Raw genomic sequence first — 27,820 nt, 5'->3', positions numbered from 1 at the left:
CATCGCCCCTCTCCACCAGCCCCTGCTTCCTCATCTGACCAGTCTCTGGAGCATTTTTCACTCCTTTCTTCTTTTGGCCCCTGCAGCTGCTTTCTCTCTGTTTCCCCCGCTTTCTCTAGTGCTCCTTGGGTGACTTCTCTTTTCCACTTGTCACTGTGTGTTGGCGTTCCTTCCGATTTGACGCCAAGCCCCTCATTGTGTCATTTCTCCTTGGATACATCTTCCATGCCCCTCGATTCTATTCTCTCCACTGTGGGAAAGACACCCACATCTGTGAGGTCATCTCTGATCTTTCCTGAACTCCAATATGTGACCACCATCTCCTGCGTATCTGCCTGGCCAGAGATCTTGCAAGTCCCTTGCTTAGTCTGCACCCTGCATAGCCCCAGTGTGCCCACCCTGTTCATCACCTTGAGTGACGACAACCAGTGCCTGGAGTCATGCTGACTCCCCTTCTCTAGCAGCTCTGCTGCCACATCTGTTACCACACACCAGAGTCTTTCTCTGCCATGCCTCCTGGAGGCAACCATTCTCTTCTAGCCCTGTTGTCCTCACTGACCATCCTTCCTCTCACTTGGGCAGGGCCAGCCTCCTGCCAGCACTCCCTTCCTGTTCCACCTCCTTCCAGTGCCTCCTCTGCACTCCTGGCCATTACCTACCTGGCTGGAGGGATGGGAGCATGCCGTGTGACCCAGCCGCTTCTCTGGGCTTCCAACAACTGACGGGATACGCTCCACGTATTTCCCTAGGATCCACGTGCCTCACTCAGGCCCTCACGACCCCCTAATTTGTCTTTTATCTTCCTCTCTGCCATTGCCCTACTCCACGCCTCCCACGCCTCCCACACCTCACGCTCTGGCCATACAAATCCGTTCTCAAACCCCCAGATATGCCATGTACTCTCATGCCACCAGGCTTTCTCACACTGTCCCTTTTTCTGACATTTTCTGTCTGTTTCTCTACCTGGATAAGTCCAGCCTACCCACTCACCCAGCTCAGAGTTAATTCATCTCCTATGAATAACTGGAATGCCCTCCAGGAAGCATTGCCCAGACTCTGTGTGTGGCCCTCCAGGTCTCTGAGTGAGCCTCCTCCTCTCTGAGGAAGTCGTCTTCCCAGGAGACAAGGGCTGCATCTGTTCATTTTGCATCCTTGTGCCTGGAATACCACCTGGTGTATGGTGCTCAGCAAACGTTTATTGAATTGAATATCATGAGGGTAGTAAGCTCCCTGTAAGCTGTGAGCTGGTGAGCAGTTGACAAAGATGTTTGAAAATTTCTACAGTATTTGCTATAGGCATATTCTGATTTATACTGGCACAGAGAACCGAGCTACCATTATTCATAATAGAGTACCAAGTATGATGAAAGCTCTAAGGACAAGCTAACACCTTCTTTCTGCATTATTCTTGCCACTTTTGTTTGTTTCCCTTTAAACATACAAAACAGCCATCCCTGGAGATCCAGGGAGACATCAGGCATGGGTCACATGGAGCCCTGGCCATCCAGCAGGCCCCTGCTTACCCTCAAGGTCCTGTGACCCAGCCAGCATGCAAGGCTTTTGCTTCTCTGAGTAGAAGTTCCAAGGGCTCTGCCTGGGAACTCATCATTCCCTGCATAGTAATGTGGACTGAGCCTTTACTCCTGGCTTTGGCCTGTTCCTGTGATTGTTTTTCATATATCCCAATTCATTTGGTCTTGGTCTTAACAATAGAGTGTTGATCTCAGTGAAGAGAAAGTACAGATTGAATATCTCTTATCTGAAATGCTTGGGACCAGAAGTGTTTTGGATTTCAGATTTTTTTTTTTTTTTTTTTGAGACAGAGTCTTCCTCTGTCGCCCAGGCTGGAGTGCAGTGGCGCAATCTCGGCTCACTGCAAGCTCCACCTCCTGGGTTCACGCCATTCTCCTGCCTCAGCCTCCCGAGTAGCTGGGACTACAGGCACCCACCACCACGCCCGGCTAATTTTTTTGTATTTTTAGTAGAGACGGGGTTTCACCATGGTCTCGATCTCCTGACCTCGTGATCCTCCCGCCTCGGCCTCCCAAAGTGCTGGGATTACAAGCGTGAGCCACCACGCCCAGCCTGGATTTCAGATTTTTTTCAGATTTTGGAATATTTGCATAATACTTACAGATTGAGCATCCCTAATTCAAAAATCCCAAATCCAAAATGCTCCGGTGAGCATTTCTTTTGAGCATGATCTTTGAGCATCATGTCAGTGCTCAAAAAGTTTCAGATTTTGAAGCATTTCAGATTTTGGATTTTTCTAGCAGGGGTGCTCAACCTGTATAATAAGTAGCCTTAGGTCGGTGTCATCATTGGAAATTCTAAGACATGTTGGTGGATTTCTTTCAGGTCCGTGTTCTAGCAGTGCCTGCAGAAAACTATGACTACGAAATACTTCACAAAAAATCCATGGACAAGTCACTTGAGTTTATCACCAATTGTGGAAAAAACAGCTTTTACCTTGAGTGAGTATCACTTTGTGGTAAGGCTCTGGAATACAGAGGCACTCCCACATTCCTGACCAGCTCGAGGCCCAGGGAGGGGCTGGCCCTTGGATCCGTCCTCTTCCCCGCACTGCCCAAGAGAGTGTCAGTGAGTCCCAGGGGAAGATGCTCTTTCTCCACACTGACCCTCCCATGACAGACTTTGCCATGTGCTGCCTGGGAAAGATGACTGTCCTCAGCTATGAACTCAACAGAGGTCCATACCCCAAGCTGAGATTCAGGGGCTGATTAGGAATTTCCTTCCCCCTCCACTGCTTCCTGTGTGCCAGCACAGATTCCTAAGACATACCACACAGGGTACCCTCCACTGGGAAGGACATCAGCCCTGAGTCCCACTCTCCTCTGCTTGGTTAGATACCAAGCAGGGAGTGTCCAGAGACACAGCCTCCCTGCCCGCTCTCCTTATGTCCTTGAATGCCAAGAGCTAGGATGGCCCTGAGTATCAGCTCCTGCCATTCTCTTCTGTGGACCCGCCATTTCCCTGTCTCATAGGTTCCCGAAGAACCCAGGCACTCCAGAGGCTTTGGGAGGCAGACACCTCCTGTACAGTAAATATTAAGAGCAAAGGCTCTTAAGCAGCTGTGGATGTGAATGCTGCTCAGCCACTCCATAACCCTGCAGCCTTGGGAATGTCGCCTAACTTCTAGGAGCCTCAGTTGTCTTATCTGTGAATTGGGGCTTAGGCCTAATTGGTTGGGAGGTCGGGAGGTCATGTGGGATGTCACTAAGGCTTCCAGCACACAACATTCAATGAATGTTAGCAATTCTCCTCCTCATTATCATTTTATTAGTTGTGTTATTACACATGTAGGTCTGACTTTTTTGGTAACCATTTTATTGAGCTATAATTCACATACCATATCGTTCATGTTTTAGGTCTATTTCCACTCTTTTATTCCAGCTGTGCAAGTTTCCCACTGACCTGTTCTGTGATGTCTCCTCCTGTGGCAGGTGGTAGGGGGAGGTTGTGGCTGTCACTGGCTGAGTCTGAGGTGGGGTATTTCCCACTCTTCCCTGACTCCAGAACCATGAGCCTGTCCCACAGATGCTGCTGGGTGGAGCAGGTGGTAAAGGCGAGGTTGAGGCCACTCCCATACACACCTCCCCGGGCATCACCATGAGTTGTTTCTGTCTCCACAGCCCCCAGACAGCCTCCAGATTCTGTAAGAATTCCGCCAGGTCCCTGGTGGCCTTTTACCACAAGGGCGCCCTGTCTTGTGAGTGCCACCCCGCCGGGGCCACCGGCCCTTACTGCATCCCTGAGGGTGGGCAGTGCCCGTGCCGGCCCAACGTCATTGGGCGGCAGTGCACCCGCTGTGCAACAGGCCACTACGGATTCCCACGCTGCAAGCGTAAGTGCACGTTTCCCGTCACCCAAGGTCTGCTCTGGTCCCATGTGGATGATGCTCATCTGGGGCAGGCTTCTTCAGTGGCACTGTGCTAGAGACTCACCTGGAGATCTGGAGAAGTGCAGATTCTGATTCAGGAGACTGGGCTGGGGCCTGAGTCTCTACATTTCCAATAAACACCAGGGTGATGCCCATGCTGCTTGTCCATGGACCGCACTCTGAGTAGCAATGTTCTAGAAGATAAGTATTTGTGACTCCCTTGCTATGTGGCCTGTGCACTTGGCAAAGCAGGTGAGTGTGACAAGTCTTAAACCTCAGAGTCTCGGAGAGCTTGATCCCCTTCCTCACAGAAGCCCCTTCCATTTTTTTGGCCCAACCCAAACTCAGTTGAGATAGGACAGCCAGGGTCATGTGGCAGCGCTACTCACTGAATGAGAACCCGTGGGACCTTTATCTAAGAACCATCCTGTGGCCCGAGGGGTAGGGTCAGCTTACTTCACGTGACTGCAGTGAGGAATGCAGTGTGCAGAGTCCCCATGCAGAGGCCAAGGAACAAGAACCCCGCTGCCAGGTCATGCCCTGACCCTAGGCTCTGGACGCGCAGGGTATTGGGGTGATGTGGATGTGGAGCCACTTCAGGGAGCCTGAGAGCAGCCTCCTACCAATTTCCAGAATCCTTCGATGGTCCAGAGGCCCCATATGAGTGGCACACAGTGGCAGCAAGGTGGGCTCCTTGGAGGGTCTATCTGGCTGGCGCTGCTTCTCCTCATTTCGCATCCACACTGTCTGCCATGAGCATTTGGTGTGGTTGGTCTTGACTCCAAGAAACGGGCCTTTCAGATCCAAACAGTTCTCTCTGACCCTTTGGAGGCTTCTGGAAAGCCTGGCAGTTGGTGGAGTGCTGCTGGAGCCCAGGCGGCCTCTGACCCTCACATGGTATTTCTTTATCCCCTGGCCAGCGTGCAGCTGTGGTCGGCGCCTTTGTGAAGAGATGACGGGGCAGTGCCGCTGCCCTCCCCGCACGGTCAGGCCCCAGTGCGAGGTGTGTGAGACACACTCATTCAGCTTCCACCCCATGGCGGGCTGCGAAGGCTGCAACTGTTCCAGGAGGGGCACCATCGAGGCTGCCATGCCGGAGTGTGACGGGGACAGCGGGCAGTGCAGGTGAGCTGGGGGAGTAGCCTGTCCGCTTCTGTCACAGGGAGGTCGCATGCCATCTGCCCACACACTGGTCATTGTCACTTTCCACTTCCCACCTGTCGAGGGGTGCCCTGTGTTGACCTCGGCGTGAGCTTGCCAGACAGGATGGGTTGCAGTGGGTGGAGTGATTGGTCCCTTAGGCTCAGAGCCGGGCAGAGCCTGTGTGGACAGATTGCCAGTCCTCTTGGGCCGGCAGCAGCCTTGCCCATTGACTCCAGCATGCTGTCACTATGGGACTGTCTTCTGTGTGTGCCATGAGGCAAAAGTGGGAGAGGAATGATACATGCATAATGAAGGTACCTGTGTGCTTTGCTGGGATGCCCTGTGGTGAGCACCTGTCCATTTGTATTTAGGTATGAGCTTCATACCCTCCTTCTAGGGTTCACTGGCAGTGTGGTTAAGGTCAGTGCATGACAAAGTCTGAAATCCCATCTAGCTGAGGCCTCCATGGCGGGGCTTGGTGGGAGTGAGGAGGGAGTCAGGGTGAGCAGGAGACAGGCTGGAGAGCCTGGCCTGAGAGTGGGGCTGCCCTCAGAGGACCACTGAGTAGTCCAGTATTTAATTGCTAAGGGACAGGTGGAGACCTCGGCTCATGCGGCTGCTGTGTTGCTGAGAGGTTTGGTTCAGAGGCTGCATTGGAATGTGGAGGCCGGTGTCACATGGTTCCAGGTGACAAGCTTGATCTCAGCAGGACTGGGTGGGGGCTGCAGGGGCCAGAGAAAGGGTATGGCTCCTAGAAGGAGAGACTGGTAAGGATTAGATCAGCGGTAATATGCCAGGGAAACTGAGTCAGAGGCCAAGCCAGGATGGCAGTGTGCAGGGGAAAGCAGAAGTTTCATCATGCACCCCACTCCCTTCAGCACACACCCCAGGCACATGGATGTTTTGGAGTCCGTAATTTGGGTGTGAGAGCCAGGAGGGCCTGTGGCTGCTGGGGACAGGCCTCAGTGACTCCCACTTGAGGGCGGCTGTGGTAGTCTCCTGTGACTGCCATTAACAAGTGCCACAAACAATGCTAAAATAACAGAAATTTATTCTTACACATTTCTGGAGCCTAGAAATTCAAAATCAAGATGTCAGCAGGGTTGGTTTCTTCTGGAGGGTCTGCAGGAGAACCTGTTCCATGCCTTTCTCTTCAGTTCTGGATTCCTGGGAGTCCCTGGGCTGGTGGCTGCATCACTGCAACCTCTGCCTCCGCCATTACATGCTGTTCTCCCTGTGTGTCTCTGTCTTCCTGTGGTGTTCACCTCTCTGTACCTCTCTCTGTCTCTTCTCATTTTCTTATAAGGACACCAGTCATACTGGCTTAGGGCCCACCATACTCTGGTATAACTTAATTACATCTCTAAAGACCTTGTTTCCAAATAAGGTCACATTCTCAGGTACTAGGGGGTAGAACTTGGACAGATCTTTTGTGGGGATACAATTCAACTCTCTATAGCAGCGATGTTCGCTTTTCTAAGGAAGGCCCGTTAATCACACCTTTAATTGTTATCTGGTGCCTACCAACTCCTTTATAATACTGGAACCTTGTAAGGAAGCTGGGAGAAAAACTCAAATCATGAATCATTCCAAGTCTTTAAAACCACAGGGGTGAGTACTGCCTGAGTCAGCTCAGTCACTCAAGAACCGGAGGGGATACCTGTGTTTAATCACAGGAAGCAAAGGAACCGAGGAGGAGATGGAGAATCTTTCAGGCAGGAACCAAGAAGGAGATGGAGAAGTTTTCAGGCAGGAAGAGAAGCAGAAGAATTTTCAAAGAGAGTGGTTTGTCAACAATAAATCGCTGCAAATGGAACTTCACACACAATTTCTCAATGCTGCTGTCACGGAAAAAGAATACCAAGGGTGCTTTAAAAAATGTTTTAATCTTGTTAAGGCACCAGAAGTTGATGGATGGATTCACTGTAGTATTTTATGTAAAAATTCTAAGGAGTTTTATTTTTAACAAACTGTCACTACCAATGATAATTTAATAGACTGGAATATTCAGTAAGTTTTGTCCAAATCTGACAGCATCAACAGAAATGTAATCTTACTGACTTGTATTACACTTAAACCAACATGTAAAACTGTTTACTTTGACCTTAGGAAAGGGACTATAATAATCTAATGGGATAACGCATCTTCCCATGATCAAAGTGGATTTGTCGTAAAAGGGCCTTGGCAGAAAATGTAAGGAAATTTACATTACTGTAAATTGCACAAACTGCCCATGATAATTTCAGTGTAAATGCTGAAAAAGCTTTTGATTGCCTGAAAGGATTACTTCTTTATAAAATATTAGAGGAAAAACTATTTTTTTCCTCGTTAGAAAATTTCCTTTATGAAGAATATGTTTAGAGGAGTCTAAAACTCATGTAAAAGAAATAATCAGAGATACCTAGAGTTTGTGAGAAAAAGGAAAACACATTCTTTCACAGTCATATAACAGACTGTCCTGCATCACAAACTGCAAAGCTGAAAAATTGCGATTTTCAAATTGTATTTAACTGCTTATAAGTGTTCAGTTTTATCATACTGTTACAAATATTCATCTACTTTAAAATGAATTACAAAAATAATTTTAGCAATCCACAATACTCACTCTTTACTTAAGTCAACCTGGTTTTGTAGTTTTAGAGGCAATGAGAATAAGTTGGAACCATAAAACTGAGTCTTCGACTCACCTTTGTCAAGTCCTAGCTATGAGACTGGGCAAGTCATTTTGCCTTCCTGGCTTTCAGCTTCTTGCTCTGTAAAATGAAGTTTGGTAAAATCATCTCTAACTTCCTATCTAAATTTAAAATTCTGATTCCATTTCTTTTTCAACCTCTGTATCATGGACTATATTGTATAATTATCAAAAGGTCTATTATTCTGGCCAACTCTATTATATCAAGATCAAAAAGATGCTTATATTGATCAAAACTTCATTTTTTTAGCACAAGACAGCACATATATCTATTTATAGCAATGAAAAAGTAAATTTGCATCTGCTCCTAGTAATGGAAGATATGTGCCATCAGATTCTCTGAACACACAAAAGGGCTAGAATATCTTCGGAAGACTTTTTCCATCTGTGTCAGACGTGAGGAAGCTGGAGATCCCTGATAGTAAAAGCTGCCATGCTGCTGACCACGTCCAAGCTATTTTCAGATTGATCAAAGGAGATGGCAGTCCACCTGGACATCCAGCGAAGCTACGTGTACCTCATGCCTTTTCAGAAGGGTAGTAGCCACAGGAAAGATTTGGGGATGCCCTCTATCTCCACTCAGATTTACTAAGCCTTTGTGTTAAATGGAGAAATTAAAAACCAGAAAAGGTCATGGACTCGGTGTTCTCAGAATAGAAGGGCTTCTAGCTAGGCATCATTTCCTGAGCCCTAACAACTTGGAGAGGCAATTTCTTTGATGCACTTCATCAAATAATCCGTGAGGCTGGCCAGGCAGCATGCAGGCACTGGGATGTGCTGTTGACACAGTGGTGACTGCTGTAACGGCCACACAGAAGGAGCTCAGGGTTCTCACCTGCACGCCCTCTGTCGTCCTTCATCTCCTGTAACACTGGCATCTTCTTTTCACCTCTCTGATGATCCTTCTCTGGCCATTTCACTGGCTTCATTTTTCTCCTTCTGCCCCCAGACCAAGAGGATGTGTGGTGTGAGTTGCGTCCTGTCTCTGCCACTCACTGTCTGGGTGACCTCGGGTATATTACTTCTGTCCTCTGGGCCTTAGGTCTTCATCTGTAACATAAGGAACCTGGAGGCACCTACCTCATAAAGTCCTTTAGAGGGTTAAATATCCTCTGTGAACACATTGAAAGCAGCGTCTGATACACTCTGAGCACCCAGTAAGTATTAGCTGTTGTGATTATTTGCCAAGGTCATGGCTGTCTGCCTTCCTCCCTCTATGCTTTGTCCCTGAGACTCCACCCATTCTCCTGGCTTCAGCCACCCCCACTCCTGGATGATTCCCAGATCCATAGCTCCAGTCCTGATCCTTGAGGGCTATCCTATTCCACCTTTATTGCAAATCAACTCAACCTGGGTTCTTTTATTGACTTTACGCAGGTAGCCCCGGACAAGTTCCCTAAGCTCTTTGGGCTCCTGTCTCCTCACATGTATTATGAAAAGTTAGATTGGATAATCATTAACTCCTGAATTCTACAATACTGATCCTATCTCTGAAACCCATGTCATTGTCTTCCCTTTCAAGCCATTTCTCCCTTTGGATTAAAAAAAAAATTCTGCTTAATGGTAACAGCCTCTTTCCAGTCCTTTAAGCCTGAAATCTGAGTATCATCTCAGAATCAATCCATTTTCCCTACAGCCAGTCAGGTGTCAACTTCTGGCAAGGGACGTATTATCCCCCTTCCTTTCCATGGCTGTCTACTGCCTGGTTAAGTCCTTTCACCACTTCATGTTCAGATGATATTGATGCTTTCCTAGTTGGCCCTCCTTTTCCTGGTTTACTCATTCATTCTTCTTTTTTGGCTCTTTAAGAGGAATATTCTAAACTGACAATTATACTGAGATTCAAATATCTGTCTTTCCCTTAATTTTATTCACAAATACATGGTACTATTAGTCTGTGAACTTGAGACAATGTTGATAAATGCATACATGTTTATGATTTTATCTTCTTTTTGTTTTATGGCAGCCTACCCTTAAATGTGATTTTATCTTCTTGGCATGTATTTTTGTTTGTTTTTGTTATTTTAATGAGGATGAAACATCTCCCTCAGTTCCTTGTGAGGTTTTTTTCCTTTCCCTTAAATGTTATTTTGTATGTGTTTTGTTGCTCAAAGTGCATCTAATACCTACTCCAGTTTGGGTGCTGTGCTTCCTGTGGAAGGCACACATGTTTGTGGTCTGGTGGGGGCACCTTTCTAACCAAGAGTGACAGTGCAGCATGGTGAGCGCCATATGGTATGTGGGCTGTTATGGGAACACCATTTCCATGACATCACATTTTTTGCTCAAGAACTTTCCTTAATTCCCCATTGTCTAATAGGATAAAGACCAACTTTCCGTGATTTGACTTCTATCTACCCTAACTTTTAGTGCCTTTTTGTTTTTTCTGCTTTCTTCTCTGGCTTGGTTTTCTCACTTCCTCTAAACACTTTTTGTCTGTGATCTGTTCTCCAGTTATGAAAGGGCTCCCTCCTCCTCTCCTACTACCCCCAAAGTATGCCTGTCCTTCAAGGATTTTTGTGTTAAAAGTACAAACTCAAAGAATGCAAGGAGCCTTCTACGAGTCCACAGAGATCGCCTCATCATCTCATTGGCCAAAGCAAGTTGACTGCTTAGCCAGCTTCTCCCTTAATTTCCACATTCTAGGTCCTGTGTCCTCAGTGATACATGTCCACGTCAAGACTGACTTATTCTACTTTGTCCCCTCCCTCCTATGTCCCCTAACATAGGAATGTGTATGTAGAAGGCACTCAATAATTCTTGAGTGAATAAATAAATAAATAAATAAGGTAGATTTTGGGCTCTAGATTAAAACTGGACTTTGATATGAGCATAATATGAGGGCCCTACAGTGTTTATTTATTTATTTGAGATGGAGTTTCACTCTTGTTGCCCAGGCTGGAGTGCAGTGGTGTGATCTCGGCTCACCGCAACCTCTGCCTCCAGGGTTCAAGCGACTCTCCTGCCTCAGCCTGCCGAGTAGCTGGGATTTCAGGCATGCACCACCACACCTGGCTAATTTTGTATTTTTAGTAGAGATGGGGTTTCTCCGTGTTGGTAGGCTGTTTTCGAACTCCCGACCTCAGGTGATCCACCACCTCGGCCTCCCAAAGTGCTGGAATTACAGGCATGAGCCACTGCACCCGGCCCCTACAGTGTTTAATGACCAAAGGATGCAGCTCACCCCAACACATCTGGGCCTGATTCTCTGAGACATGGCAAGCACCCACCCATGCCCAGATGTTGTTACAAAACGTTTGGCCAGGAGCCCCATTGCCGTGGAGATAAATTCTCTTGACCTGCCTCCCCAGAATTGCCATTCTGTAGCTACTCTTTGGGTACCAGAAATTCTGGTAGGGCTGTTCCTTGGGTACCAGAAATTCACTGTGGAGAAACATACCAAGTCAGGCCGACGTGAGGTCATTTTAAAGGATGTTCAGCCAGACTTTCAAGAGGAAGTGTCCTCTTCCTTCCCTATTGTCATGGCACCACCAAAAACTTCCCTATTGTCATGGCAACACCAAAAACTGTCTTTGCACAGGATGCATAACTCAATGATCTAAACATTGAAGTACTCAAGAATATAGATATTGTTTTGGTTCACCCTGGCCTAGCAGGCCCAGCGGGGCCACTCAGGGTCCCGTTTGCAGGCTGCTGCTCCCCTCCCTCTGCTCTGTTGGCTTTCTTCCCATCTGCTTTAGTGCTCTCAGCTGCTACCCATGTGTTGTGTGAGGCTCAGAGCTTGGTCCTATATTACTGACTGGCCACACCTTCTCAGTCACTCTCTTTCCACTGGATCATCTCACATACATTCTAAAATAAACACACAGGCCAGTTATGATTTTGCTTCCTTTCCTCCTTGTCTGGACAAGCAGCTTCCGCAGCTGCCCTTGCTGCAGGTACTCTTGTTCCTTTCCTTTCCAGTGAAGTGAAAATATAAAATGTGGCTGGGCGCGGTGGCTCACGCCTGTAATCCCAGCACTTTGGGAGGCCGAGGCGGGTGGATCACGAGGTCAGGAGATCGAGACCATCCTGGCTAACATGGTGAAACCCCGTCTCTACTAAAAATACAAAAAATTAGCTGGGCATGGTGGCGGGCGCCTGTAGTCCCAGCTACTCGGGAGGCTGAGGCAGGAGAATGGCGTGAACCCGGGAGGCAGAGCTTGCAGTGAGCCGAGATCGTGCCACTGCACTCCAGCCTGGGCGACAGAGCGAGACTCCATCTCAAAATAAATAAATAAATAAAAATGTAAAAAGAAAAAGAAAAGAAAATATAAAACACAGGCTCCAGGGCCGGGTGCGGTGGCTCACGCCTGTAATCCCTGCACTTTGGGAGGCCAAGGCAGGCAGATCACGAGGTCTGGAGATTGAGACCATCCTGGCTAACACGGTGAAACCTCGACTCTCCTAAAAAAATACAAAAAATTAGCCAGGCATGGTGGCAGGCACCTCTAGTCCTAGCTACTCGGGAGGCTGAGGCAGAAGAATGGCATGAACCCGGGAGGCAGAGTTTGCGGTGAGCCGAGATTGCGCCACTGCACTCCAGCCTGGCGACAGAGCAAGACTCTGTCTCAAAAAAAAAAAAATTTTTTAAAAATAAACCACACATAGAAAAAACGCAGGCTCCTGTCTGCGTGACCTCACCTTCCGGGACCCCGCCCAGATCACTTGCTCAGGGGACACTCTGAGCTGTGCCCACCAATGGCGTTCAGTGTGTGAGTTGCTAACCTACCACCAGCATCTTATTAATTCACCCTTGGCCAGAAGCCCCGCATGTTTGCTAAAAGAAACGTTCAGACCTTGTGATGCCAGTCTGCCAGGTTGGCACTTCATGGCAACACTGTCCCTCTGTGCACGGTGTTCTTTCCTTCACTGCCAGGAAAAGAGAAGCAAGGTTCACCCAGCCTACGTCGGGCCATCTCCAAAGGCCCTCTTCTGTTCTGACGCTTCTGTCTCTGATGGCTTTTATTTTGGGAGGGGTCATCTGCACTCTCTTCTTTCCGGTCTCTAGACCACCAGAGTCCTTGTGCTCCACACTTGCTGTCTCTCCAGAAATAAGGAATCAACTGAGAACAGGCTTTATATTTTTGCCAGACTGCCTGATTACATTTAGTCCGAGGGTCACAGGAAGAGAGCAGTTGTCATTAACCTGGGGCCAGGAACCCTCTGATAGAGAATGAGAATGAGTCTTTCTGTGAGTTTAGTGGACACTTTTCTGAGAATATGGCCCATAGTTTACCCAGCTTTCCAAAAGGGTCTCTGATGCTCTCCCAAAGTTTACAATCCACTGCACTAGAGCCATCCACTTCACGCAGAACATTTACACTCTATACCTACATTGCTGTAAGTGTGGTTTTGAGGCTACTTACTTATGGAATCATTTCTGCAGGTATCGAGTAGGGAGAGGTGAGAGGGATGGGGCTGAAAGATGGAACTTGCCAGCAGGTCTTGCAAGTAATGCTGAGTTAGTCCTTTTAGGTGTGCCGAGTGGACAGAAAGGCACCGTCTCCTCCCCTTAGCCCATGTCACAGCTAGAATAGTAATAGCAAATACTTATGTGTGTGCAAGCAACTACTGTAAGGTTTTTACATGTAATATTTAATCCTCACAACAATCCTTTGAAGTAGGTATTGTTACCTCCATTTTTACAGATGAAGAAACTTGGTTGTAAAGTGACCAATTTGCCCAAGGTCCAGTAAGTGGTAGAGTTGGGATTCAAAGCAGGTTACCTGGTTCCAAGTTTATGCTCTTAATCACATACAAAATCCTTTATGAGCAGGTATTTGCCAAAGAGAAACTTAATGGGATATGAAGAGTTGTATTTAACTATTTTAGGATGGTCACTGGGGTAAGATATTTTCACACGTATTAGGAGATAGGTGATGGCCTACATTCGGTAGTAATTGAACAATAAAATGTTATTGCCTATATGCCAATAAAAACGTATTTCTAATACTTCCCTTAGTCCCACAGAAGAGAATCAGTGTGTAGGTAGATCCCAGCTCTGAATGCAGTGCTTAGCTCCCCAGGGTTCGCAGCAGTTTCTCTTGCCCTCCTCGACCTCGAGTTCTGGGTTCTCCAGGCACGGCCATAGCCCACTGCTTTTCTGCCTCTGCTCAGCTGTTTGTGTTTTCTTGTCTGCCCAGCTTCAGTTAAAAGGACCTGCAGATGGATGAGGGTGGATGACTCAGAGTGACCCTCCTACCCCCCACTGTGCTTTCCTCTGAGCTCTGGCCCTTGCAGGTAACAAGGGACGTTAAGATCCACTCTGTCACCCAAGCAGGGAAATTGGGAGTCTTCCTTGCCTTCTCTTCTTTCCTCTACTCCTCATCCAGAATCTTACAGTTCCCAGAAACCTCACCCCAAAATAGTTTGGGAGCCTATCCCTCCTCCCCATCTGGATACCTTTGCCCTAGGTCAGCCCCCAGTCTCTCTCCTGACTTGACAGCCTGCTGCTGCTGCTGCTGCTGCTGCTGGAATTCACCCTCTGGGCTCCATCCTTCACACAAGTCCAACCACACCCTCTCCTCCTTAACAGCTTTTCATGACAGTGTTCCCCTGTTTGTAACTTGCCATGTGCCAGGCACTGGGCTGAAATGTTGCATGCACTGCCTCATGGGTTCCCAGCAATCCCAGGAGGCAGCAGCTACCGTGTTCTGTCCCTCATAGGTATGAAAAGCAGGCTTTGGGAAGTTAAAGAACTTGCTAAGATGGTGTGTCTCATATGGTCAGAGCTGGATTAGAACTGCAGCCTTGCATGCACAGCTACTGCACTGTGCTGCTGTGTCCAGCCCCTCTGTCCTGATGATCTGACACCACCTACCTCCTCAGGCCATGGGGCAGCATTTCCTGCCTGGACATCCGCCCCAGCAGCACCATGCTTGTGTTGTTCCCTGTACACACTGAGTGATCTCCCGCTCTGTTCCTTCTGTCTGGAATGCGCATCCCAACTCCTACCCCATGACTGTGCCCTTTAAAGCTCAGGTCAGGAGTCATTTCCCCCAGGGAAACTTGTGACTGGGTCACCTGCTACTCCTCTGAACCTCAGTCAGACTCTGTGTATATTGTCATCATTTTCACTTATGGGCCATCTTCGGGAGCCCTCCAGGCTCGGGGGCCATGTCCCTTCTTGCACCCTCAACACCTAGTGCTAAGCCTGACCCATCTACGATGGTCATCCATGACCATCCACAATGGCCAATGGTCAACGACCTACATTCTGTAAGTGCCTTTTATCTGCCTCTCTCCATTCTGCCTCGGACTATAAGCAGGCATTGTATCTATTTAACTGGCTTTGCGTACCAATTAGTCCACTATAGTGTAAGTGAGCACTTTAAAATTGTGTGTACAAAGATGATGATTTTTGCTTCCTTTACTTTGTGTACAGATGCAAGCCCAGAATCACAGGGCGGCAGTGTGACCGATGTGCTTCCGGGTTTTACCGCTTCCCTGAGTGTGTTCCCTGCAATTGCAACAGAGATGGGACTGAACCAGGAGTGTGTGACCCAGGGACAGGGGCTTGCCTCTGCAAGGTAAGAGAGATCGTGCAATGCCAGAGACACCAGCTGCCAGTCAGCAGGGAACTGCTTCATGTTGAGTCAACACAGAAAAGTATGTGGGAAATAGGACTAACCTGTAAGAGATGTTGATAGTGTGTGTAGCATTTTATAGTCATGATCTCATTTTACAGAAATAGTTAGGAGGTAAGACCCCTTTTATCTTTTGGAGAGGTCACAGACCACCTTAGAATCTGATGACGGATATAGACCCTTTCCAGAAAAATCAGCACAAACTTTTATCTACAGTTTCATGAGGTTCATAGGTTCCCCTAAAACCCATTCCTGGACCATGGACTCCAGGTGATCATCTCTGCTCCAAGGGGTTCCGCCAGGTTGTAGGAGACCTTCCAATTCCCAGGAGATGTTTTAAGGTGGTGGTGAGTGAGATGAATTGGTCTCCCCATCCTGTGAACCATATGGTGCTATTTCTCTACTTGCAAGATGCCCCAGGGGCATCTTATGAAACTTAGAGAATTCTCTCCTCCATTTGTGTGTGGTATAAAAGTTTAAACAATTAACATGGGATGAAAGCTTAATAATTAACGTCTCTTTTAATGTTTTGCTCACATCCTCATCGTAACATGTTGTGTTGGTATTTAATTTGTGCAAGTAGCTAATTGCAACTGGGGAAATTTTGGAAGACGTGATCTCTTACTTCATGTTTTGCTTCAATAGGCAAATGTAGAAGGCACAGAGTGTAATGTGTGTCGAGAAGGCTCATTCCATTTGGACCCAGCCAATCTCAAGGGTTGTACCAGCTGTTTCTGTTTTGGAGTAAATAATCAATGTCACAGCTCACATAAGCGAAGGACTAAGGTATGCATCGACAGAAAGTGCTGGGGAACATTTTGTAAATGGATTTGTTAAATGATAAGCATATCCCTCGCTGCTCCTTGGCCTGCAGCATTTTAAAATTCTTGTTTCCTGAATTCGTCAGGTGTTTGCTAGAAAGTCATGTGCTCAGAGGGGCTTTCCTTCACCACTCCCTATAAAATAGCACACCTGAACACTCTTGCTGACCTTACCCTTGTCTTCCCCATAGGAGTCATCACTCCCTAACATATTTAACATTTTGTTTTAAAATTTGTTTATTGCCCTTCTTCTTCCATCCCTAGAATGTGAGTTCCCTGATACACCCCTAGTGCCTAGAACAGGATCTGGGACATAATAGATGCCCAATAAATCTCACTAAATAAATCCCCCTTAAAAGAAAACCTTGTTTCTATACTCACAACACTGTAACACCAAATTTGTGGGGTTTTTTCCATACCAAAAATTCTCTGATTCTCCCAGACACTCCGGGGTGTAGTGACACTCTCTACCTGGAGGTGGCATCAGACTGCACAGGCTAAGGGCTCAGTTCTTCCAGACTGCTCCCACTTCAGATGCCAGTTGCAAGTCCCAGGCCTCCAGCACTTCTCCAGTGGTTTGCCACAAGTTGGGGGTTCCCACAGCCCACTCCTCATGTTTATAATCTGCTATAATGGCTCTCAGAATTCAGGAAACACTTTCCTTCCTATTGCTGTTTATTATAAAGAATATGATAAAGGATACAGAGCAGCAACCAGGTGAATAGGTGCATAGGATGAAGTCCAGAGGGTTCCAGGCATGGGAGTTAGGGCGCACCACCCTCCTGGCATGCAGACATGTTTACCCACCCAGGAGCTCTCCCAAACCACGATTTAGAGGTTTTTTTTGTTTTGTTTTGTTTTGTGGCTGTTTCATGTAGGCGTGATTGATTAAATCATTAGCTATTGATAATTAACTCAATCTCTAGTCCCTCTCCCTTCCTCAGAGGTTGAGAGTAGGGCTGAAAGTCCCAACCGTCTCATCCTACCTTGGTCTTCCTGGCTACAAGCCCCCATTTTGAAGCTACCCAGAGGACACAGCCACCACTTATCTCATTAGCACACAAAGAGACACTATTACCACATCAGAGTCCAAGGGTCTTAGAAGCTGTGGCGTCAGGAACTGTGGACTAAGACCAGTTACTATGGCAAAAGATGCTCCTATCACCCCTATCATTCAGGAAATTACAAGGGTTTTAGGAGCTCTGTGCCAGAAACTGGTAGTAATAGCCAAATCGATATCTCTCATGATATATATCGTTAAGTCACAATATCACACCCCTCGTTTCTCATTTTTACTTCTTTCTGTTTTGCTTTCCTTCTCACCTATTTTATCATATCTTTTCTTTGGCCACTTTTTTTTTCTTTTCTTTTCTTTTCTTTCTTTCTTTCTTTCTTTCTTTCTTTCTTTCTTTCTTTCTTTCTTTTTTTTTTTTGAGACAGGGTCTCTGTTGCCTAGGCTGGAGTGTAGTGGTGTGATCACAGCTCATTGCAACCTTCGCCTCCAGGGCTCAAGCAATCTTCCTGCCTCAGCCTTCTGAGTAGCTGGGACTACAGGCATGCACCACCACACCTGGTTAATTTTTGTATTTTTTGTAGAGTCGGGGTTTTGCCATGCTGCCCAGGCTGGTCTCAAACTCCTGGGCTCAAGCAGTCCTCCCACCTCAGCCTCCCACAGCGCTGGGATTACAGGTGTGAGCCACAGCACCTGGCCCTCTTTAGGCATTTTTAAAATTAACTTCATAAAACTAAAACTTTTCTTGTTTTCATTATTCCGTGAACCAGTAACCTCATGCTTGCCTTCTTTGTGTGAGTCATGTCTTATATCTAACAAGTATTCAAAAGAATTTTTTTTTTGTTAAGATGGAGTCTTGCTCTGTCACCCAGGCTGGAGTGCAGTGGCATGATCTTGGCTCACTGCAACCTCTGCCTCCCGGGTTCAAGCGATTCTTCTGCCTCAGACTTCTGAGTAGCTGGAATTACAGGCATGCCCCACCACGCCCGGCTAATTTTTGTATTTAATAGAGACAAGGTTTCACCATGTTGGCCAGGCAGGTCTTGAACTCCTGACCTCAGGTGATCCGCCCACCTCAGCCTCCCAAAGTGCTGTGATTACAGATGTGACCCACTGCACCTGGCCCAAAAAAGACTATTTTATATATTTTACTGCCTGCCTATTTAATATCTTTTACTGCCTGTCTCCTAAAAGGAGTGTAGCTAGTAATTGGAAAAAAAAATACTTTGTAAATCTGCTCTGAAGTCTCTTATCCCCTGGGAACCAGAAAGCATCAATCCAATCCTATGCTTGCTCAGTTCTTTCTTTTTTTTACCTCAAAATTAACTGGCTTCCTTTGTGACCAGGAAAAGATTTAATTTTGATGCTTCATTTAGAGAAAAATAATAATAGCAGGCCACTGAATTCCACATCACATTTTTCTTTATAAGGAGCTTGCCATTAAATGTGCCATGGTCCTAGTTTTTATTCATACTCTTATTTCTTTATTATTCAAACACTCATTGATCACCTACTAAATGTCAAGAACCAGGATGTGTGCTGGGTTACAAAGATAAATCTCACATATGTAAGGCCACTGCCTTCCCAGAATGCCCAGTGGCAATGGGTCAGACGGGGCTCCAGCTCGGGAGGGCAGGTGCAGGAGGAGACACATAAAGGAGGCCTCTGAGGCAAGGAGGCTGTCTGTGGAGCTTTCTGTAGTACATCATGCACCCGTCACCAGGGATGCCATGACCAAGACGTTTCCATCTCTTGCTTCTCTCCCTCTTTCCAGTTTGTGGATATGCTGGGCTGGCGCCTGGAGACGGCAGACAGAGTGGACATCCCTGTCTCATTCAACCCAGGCAGCAACAGCATGGTGGCGGATCTCCAGGAGCTGCCCGCAACTGTCCGCAGTGCGTCCTGGGTCGCACCCACCTCCTACCTGGGGGACAAGGTAATGATGTCCTGCTGTTCTTCTGGGCCCTCAGTGGGCCTCTGCTATTGCTGTGTGAGCATCATTGCCTGGAAATCTGGAAGGAAGAATCCAGCAGTTCAGGTTACTAACATTCCAGAAATGAGCTGAACTAAAAGTAGAGAAGAGACCCTGCCTCCTGCTGTGAGGGGCTGAGCAGGCACCCACTGCGCCCACCCTCGCCATGCATGAACTACCAGCAAAGGAAATCACCCACAACGTTTTCTCAGTTTTTACCTAATGTCAAAGAATTTTCTTCCAGGGAAATAACCATTTAAATAATATCTATTGCAAATGGGACATGCGTGCTTTTAAATGTCAATGCTGAGAATTCTTTATTTTAAGGCAGAAGAAAGCCTCTTTGTTAGGAAAACAAAAGCTGACAAGTGACTCACAAGCTTATTAAAAGAAACGCAGGATCTGGTGGCAGTTCGACTTTCCTAAGTAGAATCGCATAGTTACACACTCCTCGGGAGCTTACAAACCACTTGCTCTTCTTTTGCTGCATGAGTTATTATGCCAGAGGCTGGCCACCTCCACCCATTTTATGAGGACAGAAATGCAGGCCTCATGTGGAAACATGAGGTGACATATGTTTCTTAGCAAGGGTGGAACTTGCTAACAGGTGGATTTCACAGGGCCTGGCTCAGGGGATGCCATATTCTCACATTAGGAGGACTAAAATAATAGGGCGTCATTGGCTTGAGGTCTCTAACTTTGTCTTCTGGGTGAAGGACTGTGGGTTTTGACATCTGACTGTGGGAAATGTTGCCTCTCTCCTATGATCTCACTTCTCTCTCACTTAGTACTCCTCTTTACTGCTGTATGATGGGCCCATGTGTTGATTATCTATTGCTGTGTAACAAATTATTCCAACACTTTGCAACTTAAAGGAATAATGATTATCTTGGATGAGGAATTCAGGAGGGGATGGCCCGAGTCTTCCTAGGTTACTGTCAAGATGTCAACCAGGGCTGTAGTCCCCTGAGACTGGAGCATCTGCTTCCAAGCTCACCCACATGGCTGTTAGCAGGCCTCTGCTTCTGGCTAGCTGTGGGCTGGAAGCCTCTGTTTCTCACCATGTAAGACCCTCCATAGGCTACCTGAGGGTCCTCATGACATGACAGCTGGCTTCCCCCAAAGCAACTTATGGGGGGTGGGTAAGAGGGTGGGGGAGAGAGAGAGAGAGATAGAAAAAGAGAGAGAGAGAGCTAGCTCAAGACAGAAGCTGCAGTGGTCTTGTAACCTAATTTCAGAACTGCCATGCCCTCACTTCTCCTTTATTCTATTCATTAGCAGTGAGTCACTAAGCCCAGCCTACACTCAAAGGGAGGGGAATTTGGTGGCTCACGCGTGTAGTCCCAGCACTTTGGGAGGCCGAGACAAGTGGATCATCTGAGGTCAGGAGTTTGAGACCAGTCTGGCTAACATGATGAGACACCTGTTTTTACTAAAAATACAAAAATTAGCTGGGCATGGCGGCAGGTGCCTGTAGTCCCAGCTACTTGGGAGGCTGAGCCAGGAGAATCATTTGAACCCAGGAGGCGGAGATTGCCATGAGCTGAGCTCGAGCCATTGCACTCCAGCCTGGGCGACAGAGCTAGACTCCGTCTAAAAAAAACAAAACAAAACAATACAAAACAAAAAGGAGGAGGGGGAATTAAGCCCCACCTCTTGAAGGGAGGAGTGCAAAGAATTTGTGGCCATGTTTTTAAAACCACTTAAAGCCCATCAAAAAAGCAATACTAAATCACAATAATAATTCCAGACATTGCCTTGGAATACTTCCAGGCTTGAAGATCAAAGCTCTGTAAGGCTTTGTCAGGCTACAGACTCTAGGGAAAAGCTTCTGTTGAATGGGATCCTAGAAGAGCGTGGCTTCTTTCCCCTGCCTGCTCTAAGTTGTTGGCATTTTCCTATAGGTTATTTTGTTCTGTCTAATCAGAGGTGACCTTGACTGTGATTTTCATCCTTCTGTCACTTCTTCCTTCTTGATTGTGTTTTACTTTAAGGATGGGAGGTGTCAGGACCCAAGGTGTGAAGTAGCTGTCAGAAAACTGACCATTCACTCCATGTCCTCACCACCATCATGCTGCTTGTGGGACATTGAGAGGTCTGTGCACCTGCTGGAGTTGTCAGCCATGGCTACTGTACCCAGCAGAACTCACAATAATTTGGGAAATGTTCACCATCTGCTTTCAGGAGAATTGTTTTTGGAGAAAATTTATTTTTAGAGGTTCATTTTGTGACTGATAGATATTATCCAGTTCTCTCAGTTAAAAAAGAAACCAGTGGCCTAGATTTCCTAGAATAGTTGTGGATTAAATAAACATTTTGGTTTAGTAATCATCTAGAAAAAAAAAAAGGAACATGACTATTATTTTTCTTTCTTTCTTTTCTTTCTTTTTTTTTTCTTTTTCTTTAAAGAGAGAGGGTCTTGCTCTGTTGCCCAAGCTGCACTGCAGTGGTACAGAAATAGCTCACTGCAGCCTCAAACTCCTGGGCTCAAGCAATCTTTCCACCTCAGCTTCCTGAGTAACTGGGACTGCAGGTGTACACCACCATACCTGGCTAATTTTTAAATATTTCTGTAGAGGCAGGGTCTCGCTATATTGCCCTGGCTGGTCCCTAACTCCTGACCTCAAGTGATCCTTCTGCCTCGGCTTCCCAAAGTGCTGGGATTATAGGCATGAGCTACTACACCTAGCCGTATTTTTCTTTTTAATAAAGGTAACTTCTTGCTTGTAAAACTCAATCGTGTTCATGCTAAACATTTCAAATGACATTAAAAATAGCATAAAGTAGAAAAAATACCATCCTCAACCCCACCTCCTAGATACAACCCTTGTTACCAGGTCGAGTGTGTTTCTTTCCACACTTTGTGTGCCTAAGTGCTTTTCATGTGGGTTGATGTTGACATCATCTCTTTTAATGCTTGTGCTATTGATGCTATTAATTCCATTTTAGGTTTCTTCATATGGTGGTTACCTCACTTACCAGGCCAAGTCCTTCGGCTTGCCTGGCGACATGGTTCTTCTGGAAAAGAAGCCAGATGTACAGCTCACTGTAGGTATCAGAGCATGACCTAAGTGGTGGGAAGTGGCGGTTGCAATTGGTGCTGACCTAAATTTAGGACATCTTGATATGTGGCCTACAAAAAGTTTAGATTAAATCATTTCCAATATTTTGCAGAAACTAAATGAAAGTTGAAAGCATGTAGCATCTTTTCAGGATCCTGCCTCCTCTGACCAAATGGTGTCTGTCTTCTCTGCCTCCAAAGTACTTAACCGTATTTTGCTTTTGCCTCTCACAAGTTACTGCCTCTTTTTAAACTTTTTTTTTAACTTTTTTTATTTTTGTAGAGACAGGGTCTCGCTGTGTTGCCCAGGCTGGAGTTGAACTCCTGGCATCAAGCAATCCTCCTGCCTTGGCCTCCCCAAGCACTGGGGTTATAGGCACACACCACCATGGCCAGCTAAGTTTTTAATTTTAATTTTTGTAGAGATAGGGTCTCACTATGTTGCCCAGGCTGGCCTCAAACTCCTAGGCTCAAGCAATTCTCCCTGCTCAGCTTCCCAAAGCTCTGGGATTACAGGCGTGAGCCACGTGTCCAGCCATATATTAAGCATTTTTTATGTTTCTGTCTTTCAATTTTGTTTCATAAATGTCTTTGAATCCTTCCCATGGGGCAAGATCATATTGTTGGACTCTGTAAAGGACAGGTGACCCCTTTTCTCAAAAGGAGGGGAGATTAGAGAAATATGCCAGGAACTCCAACCCACCCAACAGTAACTGTTGGAGAAGAGTCCAAACAGGGCCCTCTAAGCACTGGGGTTTGGGTAGGGGGAATGGGAGTCATGTGGTCTGAGATGCCCTTAGAAGACTCTGTGGTTCATTTTGAGCTAAGTCTTTAAGAATGGGCATTAAGAAGAGAAGTGCCCTTCCAGGGGCAGGGACTAAGGCTAACAGGACTCGGGGGTGGTACAGGGCAGGAGGCTGTGCTCATGGATGACCAGTCCAATGGGGCTGTATCATCAGTGTGTGCAGAGTCGTTGAAAACAAGTCTGGAAGGGTTTGATGCTATAACAGGATTTTTAGTCTGCCTCCCTGGTTCAAGCAATTCTCCTGCCTCAGCCTCCTGAGTAGCTGGGATAATAGGCATGGGCCACCATGCCCGGCTAATTTTTGTATTTTCTTTAGAGGTGGGGTTTCACCATGTTGGCCAGGGTGGTCTCAAACTCCTGACCTCAAGTTGTCCACCCACCACTGAGGGGATGTTCGTTTTTTGAGAAAGGAAGTAACAACATCCACACACTATGTGCCTGGCACACAATCCAGTGCGACAGTCTAGAAAATTCCTTGAGGGCAAGGGTAGTAGCACATCCTACTTTGAATTCCCCACAACACAGGGCATAATACTCTAAACATAGGGTAGGGTGCCATTGCCTGAAGTCAGCTCTATTTCTGGTTTATGGGGTGCGATTAATGCGATGTAATGATAGATTCGGGAAAGGTTTTCTCATGTCATGCACTGTATACAGGGACCACCAAGTCACACACACCTCATCACAGCATATTCTTGGTAGATATTTGTATTCAGGCACTGCTGTGTTGTTTTGTTTTTACTGGTATGCAAATCTACTAAACTGTTTTAAAAAACTCCAAGGAACCTTTGCAGAGTATCTCGAAGATAAAGCAGCAAAGATTTTAGAGTCATAGTCCAAGGAAAAATAGCTACACAGTGAAAACACAGTCACAGCAGTGCTGTATTTCAGTTTCATGTTTTTGCAGAGCATCTTGTAGTTCAGGCCAAAGAGTTACTGCCAAAGAGTTTATTATGCAAACCATTGGAACTCACTGAGAGGTAATGACCAAATTTTCTGTTTAATTTTACCTTCAAACATGGAAAATAATTTAGGCTCACAAAACATTTTCCCTGCTGGTTTGTTCTAATCCACTGTAATTAAGACCCTCTAGGGCATATTTCTTAGATTAAGGTTTTAAATGATATGTGATCCTAGGTAGTGGCCTTCTTTCTGAAATGCCAACCCTAATGAAATACCAAACCCCTTTAGGGTTTGATGCTACAGCAGAAAAGCTGGGACATGTGTGTGTTTTTGCAGTAGGGTTGCTGATGGTAGGGTGCTGATGCAGTAGTGCTGGCCACCCCACCCTGCCCTGTTAAGATGCACATGTGAGCCACCATAATGGGGTGGGCTGGAGGCTGAAAGCGAGTGAGGCTGGGTCCCACAGGGGGAGGCAGCAGAGGAATTTCTCGCTCTACATGCTAGCTGCAGCTCCCTGCATGTGCCAACCCTCTGCCCTCCCCACCCTGCTCAGTAACCCACCCACCAAAGCACTTTCTTCCCACCACAGACTGGTTTGGTGGGCAGTAATGAAAACAGAACTTCCTGCATTGACTGCAAGGCATAGTTAAAAAAATTTTTTTTTCTGCCAGGTGCGGTGGCCCACACCTGTAATCCCAGCACTGTGGGAGGCCAAGACAGGTGGATCACTTGAGGTCAGGAGTTTGATACCAGCCTAGCCAACATGGTGAAACTACTAAAAATACAAAAATAAAAAGGGTATGGTGGTGAGCACCTGTAATCCTAGCTACTAGGGAGGCTAAGGCAGGAGAATTGCTTGAACCTGGATGGCAGAGGTTGCAGTCAGCCAAGGTTGTGCTATTTCACTCCAGCCTGGGCAAGAGAGTGAGATTCCGTCCCTGTCAAAAAGAAAAAAAAAAAAAGAAATACCATCTTTTTAAGCTATTTTTGGCCAAGGCTATTTTCCTGATTTCCTATTTGTGAAAATACATTGTATTACTTATAATTATTCTGTTTCCATGTCACTAATATTTTTACCAGTCAGTTAATTCTGAACTATTTTTTTAAGTCAGGTATGTCATATGATGTAGACCATAGAAATGTTTTCTTAGATCAGTTATAAATCTTGAAAGATCCCAGTGAAGGTACTAACACATTCATGGTTTTCTTTAAACAGGGTCAGCATATGTCCATCATCTATGAGGAGACAAACACCCCACGGCCAGACCGGCTGCATCATGGGCGAGTGCAGGTGGTCGAGGTAAAGGAAGAGCAACCATGGGATGGTCCTTTCTGTTTTATGACTTAATTATTTCAGACAATCATGATTTTTACTCATTTTAAGAATTTTAAAATATGGATTCTATTTATATAAATATAAGTTTATATATACAGGTTGAGCATCCTTAATCTGAAAATCCAAAATCCAAAATGCTCCAAAATGCAAAATATTTTGAGCACCAACATGACACTCAAAGGAAATGCTCATTGGAGCATTTCAGCTTTCAGATTTTCAGATTAGAAATTCTCAGTGGGTAAATACAATGCAAATGTTCCAAAATAAAAAAAAAAAAATTCTGAAACTTGGATCACTTCTGGTCACAAACATTTCAGAGAAGAGATACCCAACTTGTATAGATTCAAAATATGAATTGTATAAAATGTGGAGTGTTTGATGCTCATGTGGCTTTCTTGGTACCATCTGTCCAGCCCTTTTATACTTTCTCTCCCATTTCACAATTAATTATCCTTATCTTAAAAACCCCGTGAGTCAGCCTGGGCAAGACGGCAAAACTCTGTCTGCACAAAAGCAAAATTCAGTGGGCATGGTGGGGTGTGGGGTGTGCCTGTAATCCCAGCTACTTGGGAAGCTGAGGTGGGAGGATCGCTTGAGCCCAGGAGGTCGAAGCTGCAGTGAGCCATGATCACACCACTGCACTCCAGCCTGGGCAACAGAGTGAGACCCTGTCTCAAACAAACAAACAAACAAACAAAAAAAACTTGTGAGCTTGTAAATGCTATGACATAGCTCCCTGTCATCCTCAGTTCTCCCTCAGTGCCTGAGACCTGGTTAATGTTCAACATAGGCTTAGGATGAATGAATAGAAAAGCTATGAAAATGTTTTACATCCAAAGAAATAAGAGTAATATTAGCAAAATAAAGGAAAGCTCATCAGATCATAAAACATTTTGTTATACTCATTTGGTTACAACTATTCCTTAAAAATAGTGCTCCATTTATATTATTAAATATGTCCAGTACCTCTAGGTGAAACTTTCTGAGTACTTTGAACTTACAGACATATTTTAATGTTTCTGAAAAGGTACATCTATACAATGGAATACTATCTGGCAATAAAAGAAACAAAATATGATACTTGCTACAAGACACCAAAGAAATATCATATTGTATGATTCTATTTATGCAAGACAGGTGATATCAGTAAAATGATAGAGAATCTCTAAAAATTCTGTCCTTCATAAAAACGATGAGAGAACTGGCAAAAAGGGAAAAAAAGATCAGAATCAATGTTTTCAGAACTCTGGAAATTACTCAAAGCCTTGCAGCCATCTGGAAATGGCATACAATGTATAAAGCTGCAATTTGTATGATGGTAGCATACAAGAGAAGAGGAGGGAATGATACTAATAGAAACAAAGTTTTTGTATACTGTTGAAATTAAGCTGGCATTTATATAAATTGTCCAGCATGGACACATGCGTAGAGACAGAATGTAGATTAGTGGTTGCCTGGGTTTGAGGGTGGGAATGGTAGTGACTACAAATCGATGCAAGTGTTCTTTTTAAGGTAATAGAAATGTTCTAAAATTACATTATGATGATGATTGCATGCTTCCATAAATTTATTACAAATTGTACACTTAAAATGAGGGAATATTATTGTATGTAAATTATTCCTTAAGCTGCTAAAATATAAATTAAAATTATATAAGCATCATATTTGTATGTTAGTAATGGCTACCATTTGCTAGGAATGATGCTGAACACTTTATTATATCATTTAATTTACGTTAATTATAATGATAGCCTCAAGACATTAGGTATTACTGTGCCTATTTAAGAGATGTAAAAACAGTTCCACAAGGGCAACAAAATATAAAGGTTAAAAAGGCAGGCTTTTGGAGGCCAGGCGCGGTGGCTCATGCCTGTAATTCCAGCACTTTGGGGGGCTGAGGTGGGCGGATCACGAGGTCAGGAGATCGAGACCATTCTGGCTAATACCATGAAACCCCACAAAATACAAGAAATTAGCCAGGCGTGGTGGCACACGCCTGCAGTCAGGAGTTCGAGACCAGCGTGGCCAACATGGCAAAACCTCGTCTCTACCAAAAATACATTAAAAAAAAATTAGGTCGGGTGCAGTGGCTCACACCTGTAATCGCAGCACTCTGGGAGGCCGAAGTAGGCAGATCATGATGTCAGGAGTTTGAGACCAGCCTGGCCAACATGGCAAAACCCTGTCTTTACTAAAAATACAAAAATTAGCCGGGTGTAGTGGCATGTGCCTGTAATCCCAGCTACTCAGGAGGCTGAGGCAGGAGAATCACTTGAACCCGGGAGGCAGAGGTTGCAGTGAGCTGAGATCACACCACTGCACTCCAGCCTGGGTGACAGAGCAAGACTCTGTCTCAAAAGAAAAAAAAATTACCAAACAGAACATAGCAAGTGTTGACAAGAGTTTGGTGAAATTGGGACCCTTCGACCCTCTTGGTGGGAATGCGAAATGGTGCATCCACTGTGGAAACACTATGGAAGTTCCTCAAAAAATTAAAAGTAGGATTACCATATGCTCCAGCAGTCCCACTTCTGGATATATATCTAAATTAACTGAAAACAGGACCTTGACAAGATATTTGCACA

The 27,820-nt window shown here is 45.8% G+C and overlaps 1 protein-coding gene and 1 pseudogene across 2 annotated transcripts in view; one reads left to right on the top strand and one right to left on the bottom strand.

Moving 5' to 3' along the window:
• The window catches only part of LOC129459399 (small ribosomal subunit protein eS10-like), a 294,302-nt pseudogene that overhangs the window by 175,355 nt on the left and 91,127 nt on the right, over nt 1-27,820 (bottom strand).
• The window catches only part of LAMA3 (laminin subunit alpha 3), a 270,663-nt gene that overhangs the window by 157,891 nt on the left and 84,952 nt on the right, over nt 1-27,820 (top strand). For both annotated transcript variants that reach the window (XM_055235914.2, XM_055235907.2), the window contains exons 30-37: nt 2,359-2,474; nt 3,654-3,865; nt 4,822-5,026; nt 15,124-15,268; nt 15,971-16,111; nt 18,933-19,094; nt 22,080-22,178; nt 25,116-25,199. In XM_055235914.2, coding sequence (XP_055091889.2) covers nt 2,359-2,474; nt 3,654-3,865; nt 4,822-5,026; nt 15,124-15,268; nt 15,971-16,111; nt 18,933-19,094; nt 22,080-22,178; nt 25,116-25,199 — 1,164 coding nt within the window. The remainder of the gene's footprint in view (nt 1-2,358; nt 2,475-3,653; nt 3,866-4,821; nt 5,027-15,123; nt 15,269-15,970; nt 16,112-18,932; nt 19,095-22,079; nt 22,179-25,115; nt 25,200-27,820) is intronic.

The sequence above is a fragment of the Symphalangus syndactylus genome, chromosome 1, assembly GCF_028878055.3.
Source record: "Symphalangus syndactylus isolate Jambi chromosome 1, NHGRI_mSymSyn1-v2.1_pri, whole genome shotgun sequence".
NCBI lineage: Eukaryota > Metazoa > Chordata > Mammalia > Primates > Hylobatidae > Symphalangus > Symphalangus syndactylus.
The sequence above is the reverse complement of the archived record's forward strand: the minus strand, read 5'-3'. Positions and strand labels throughout refer to the sequence as shown.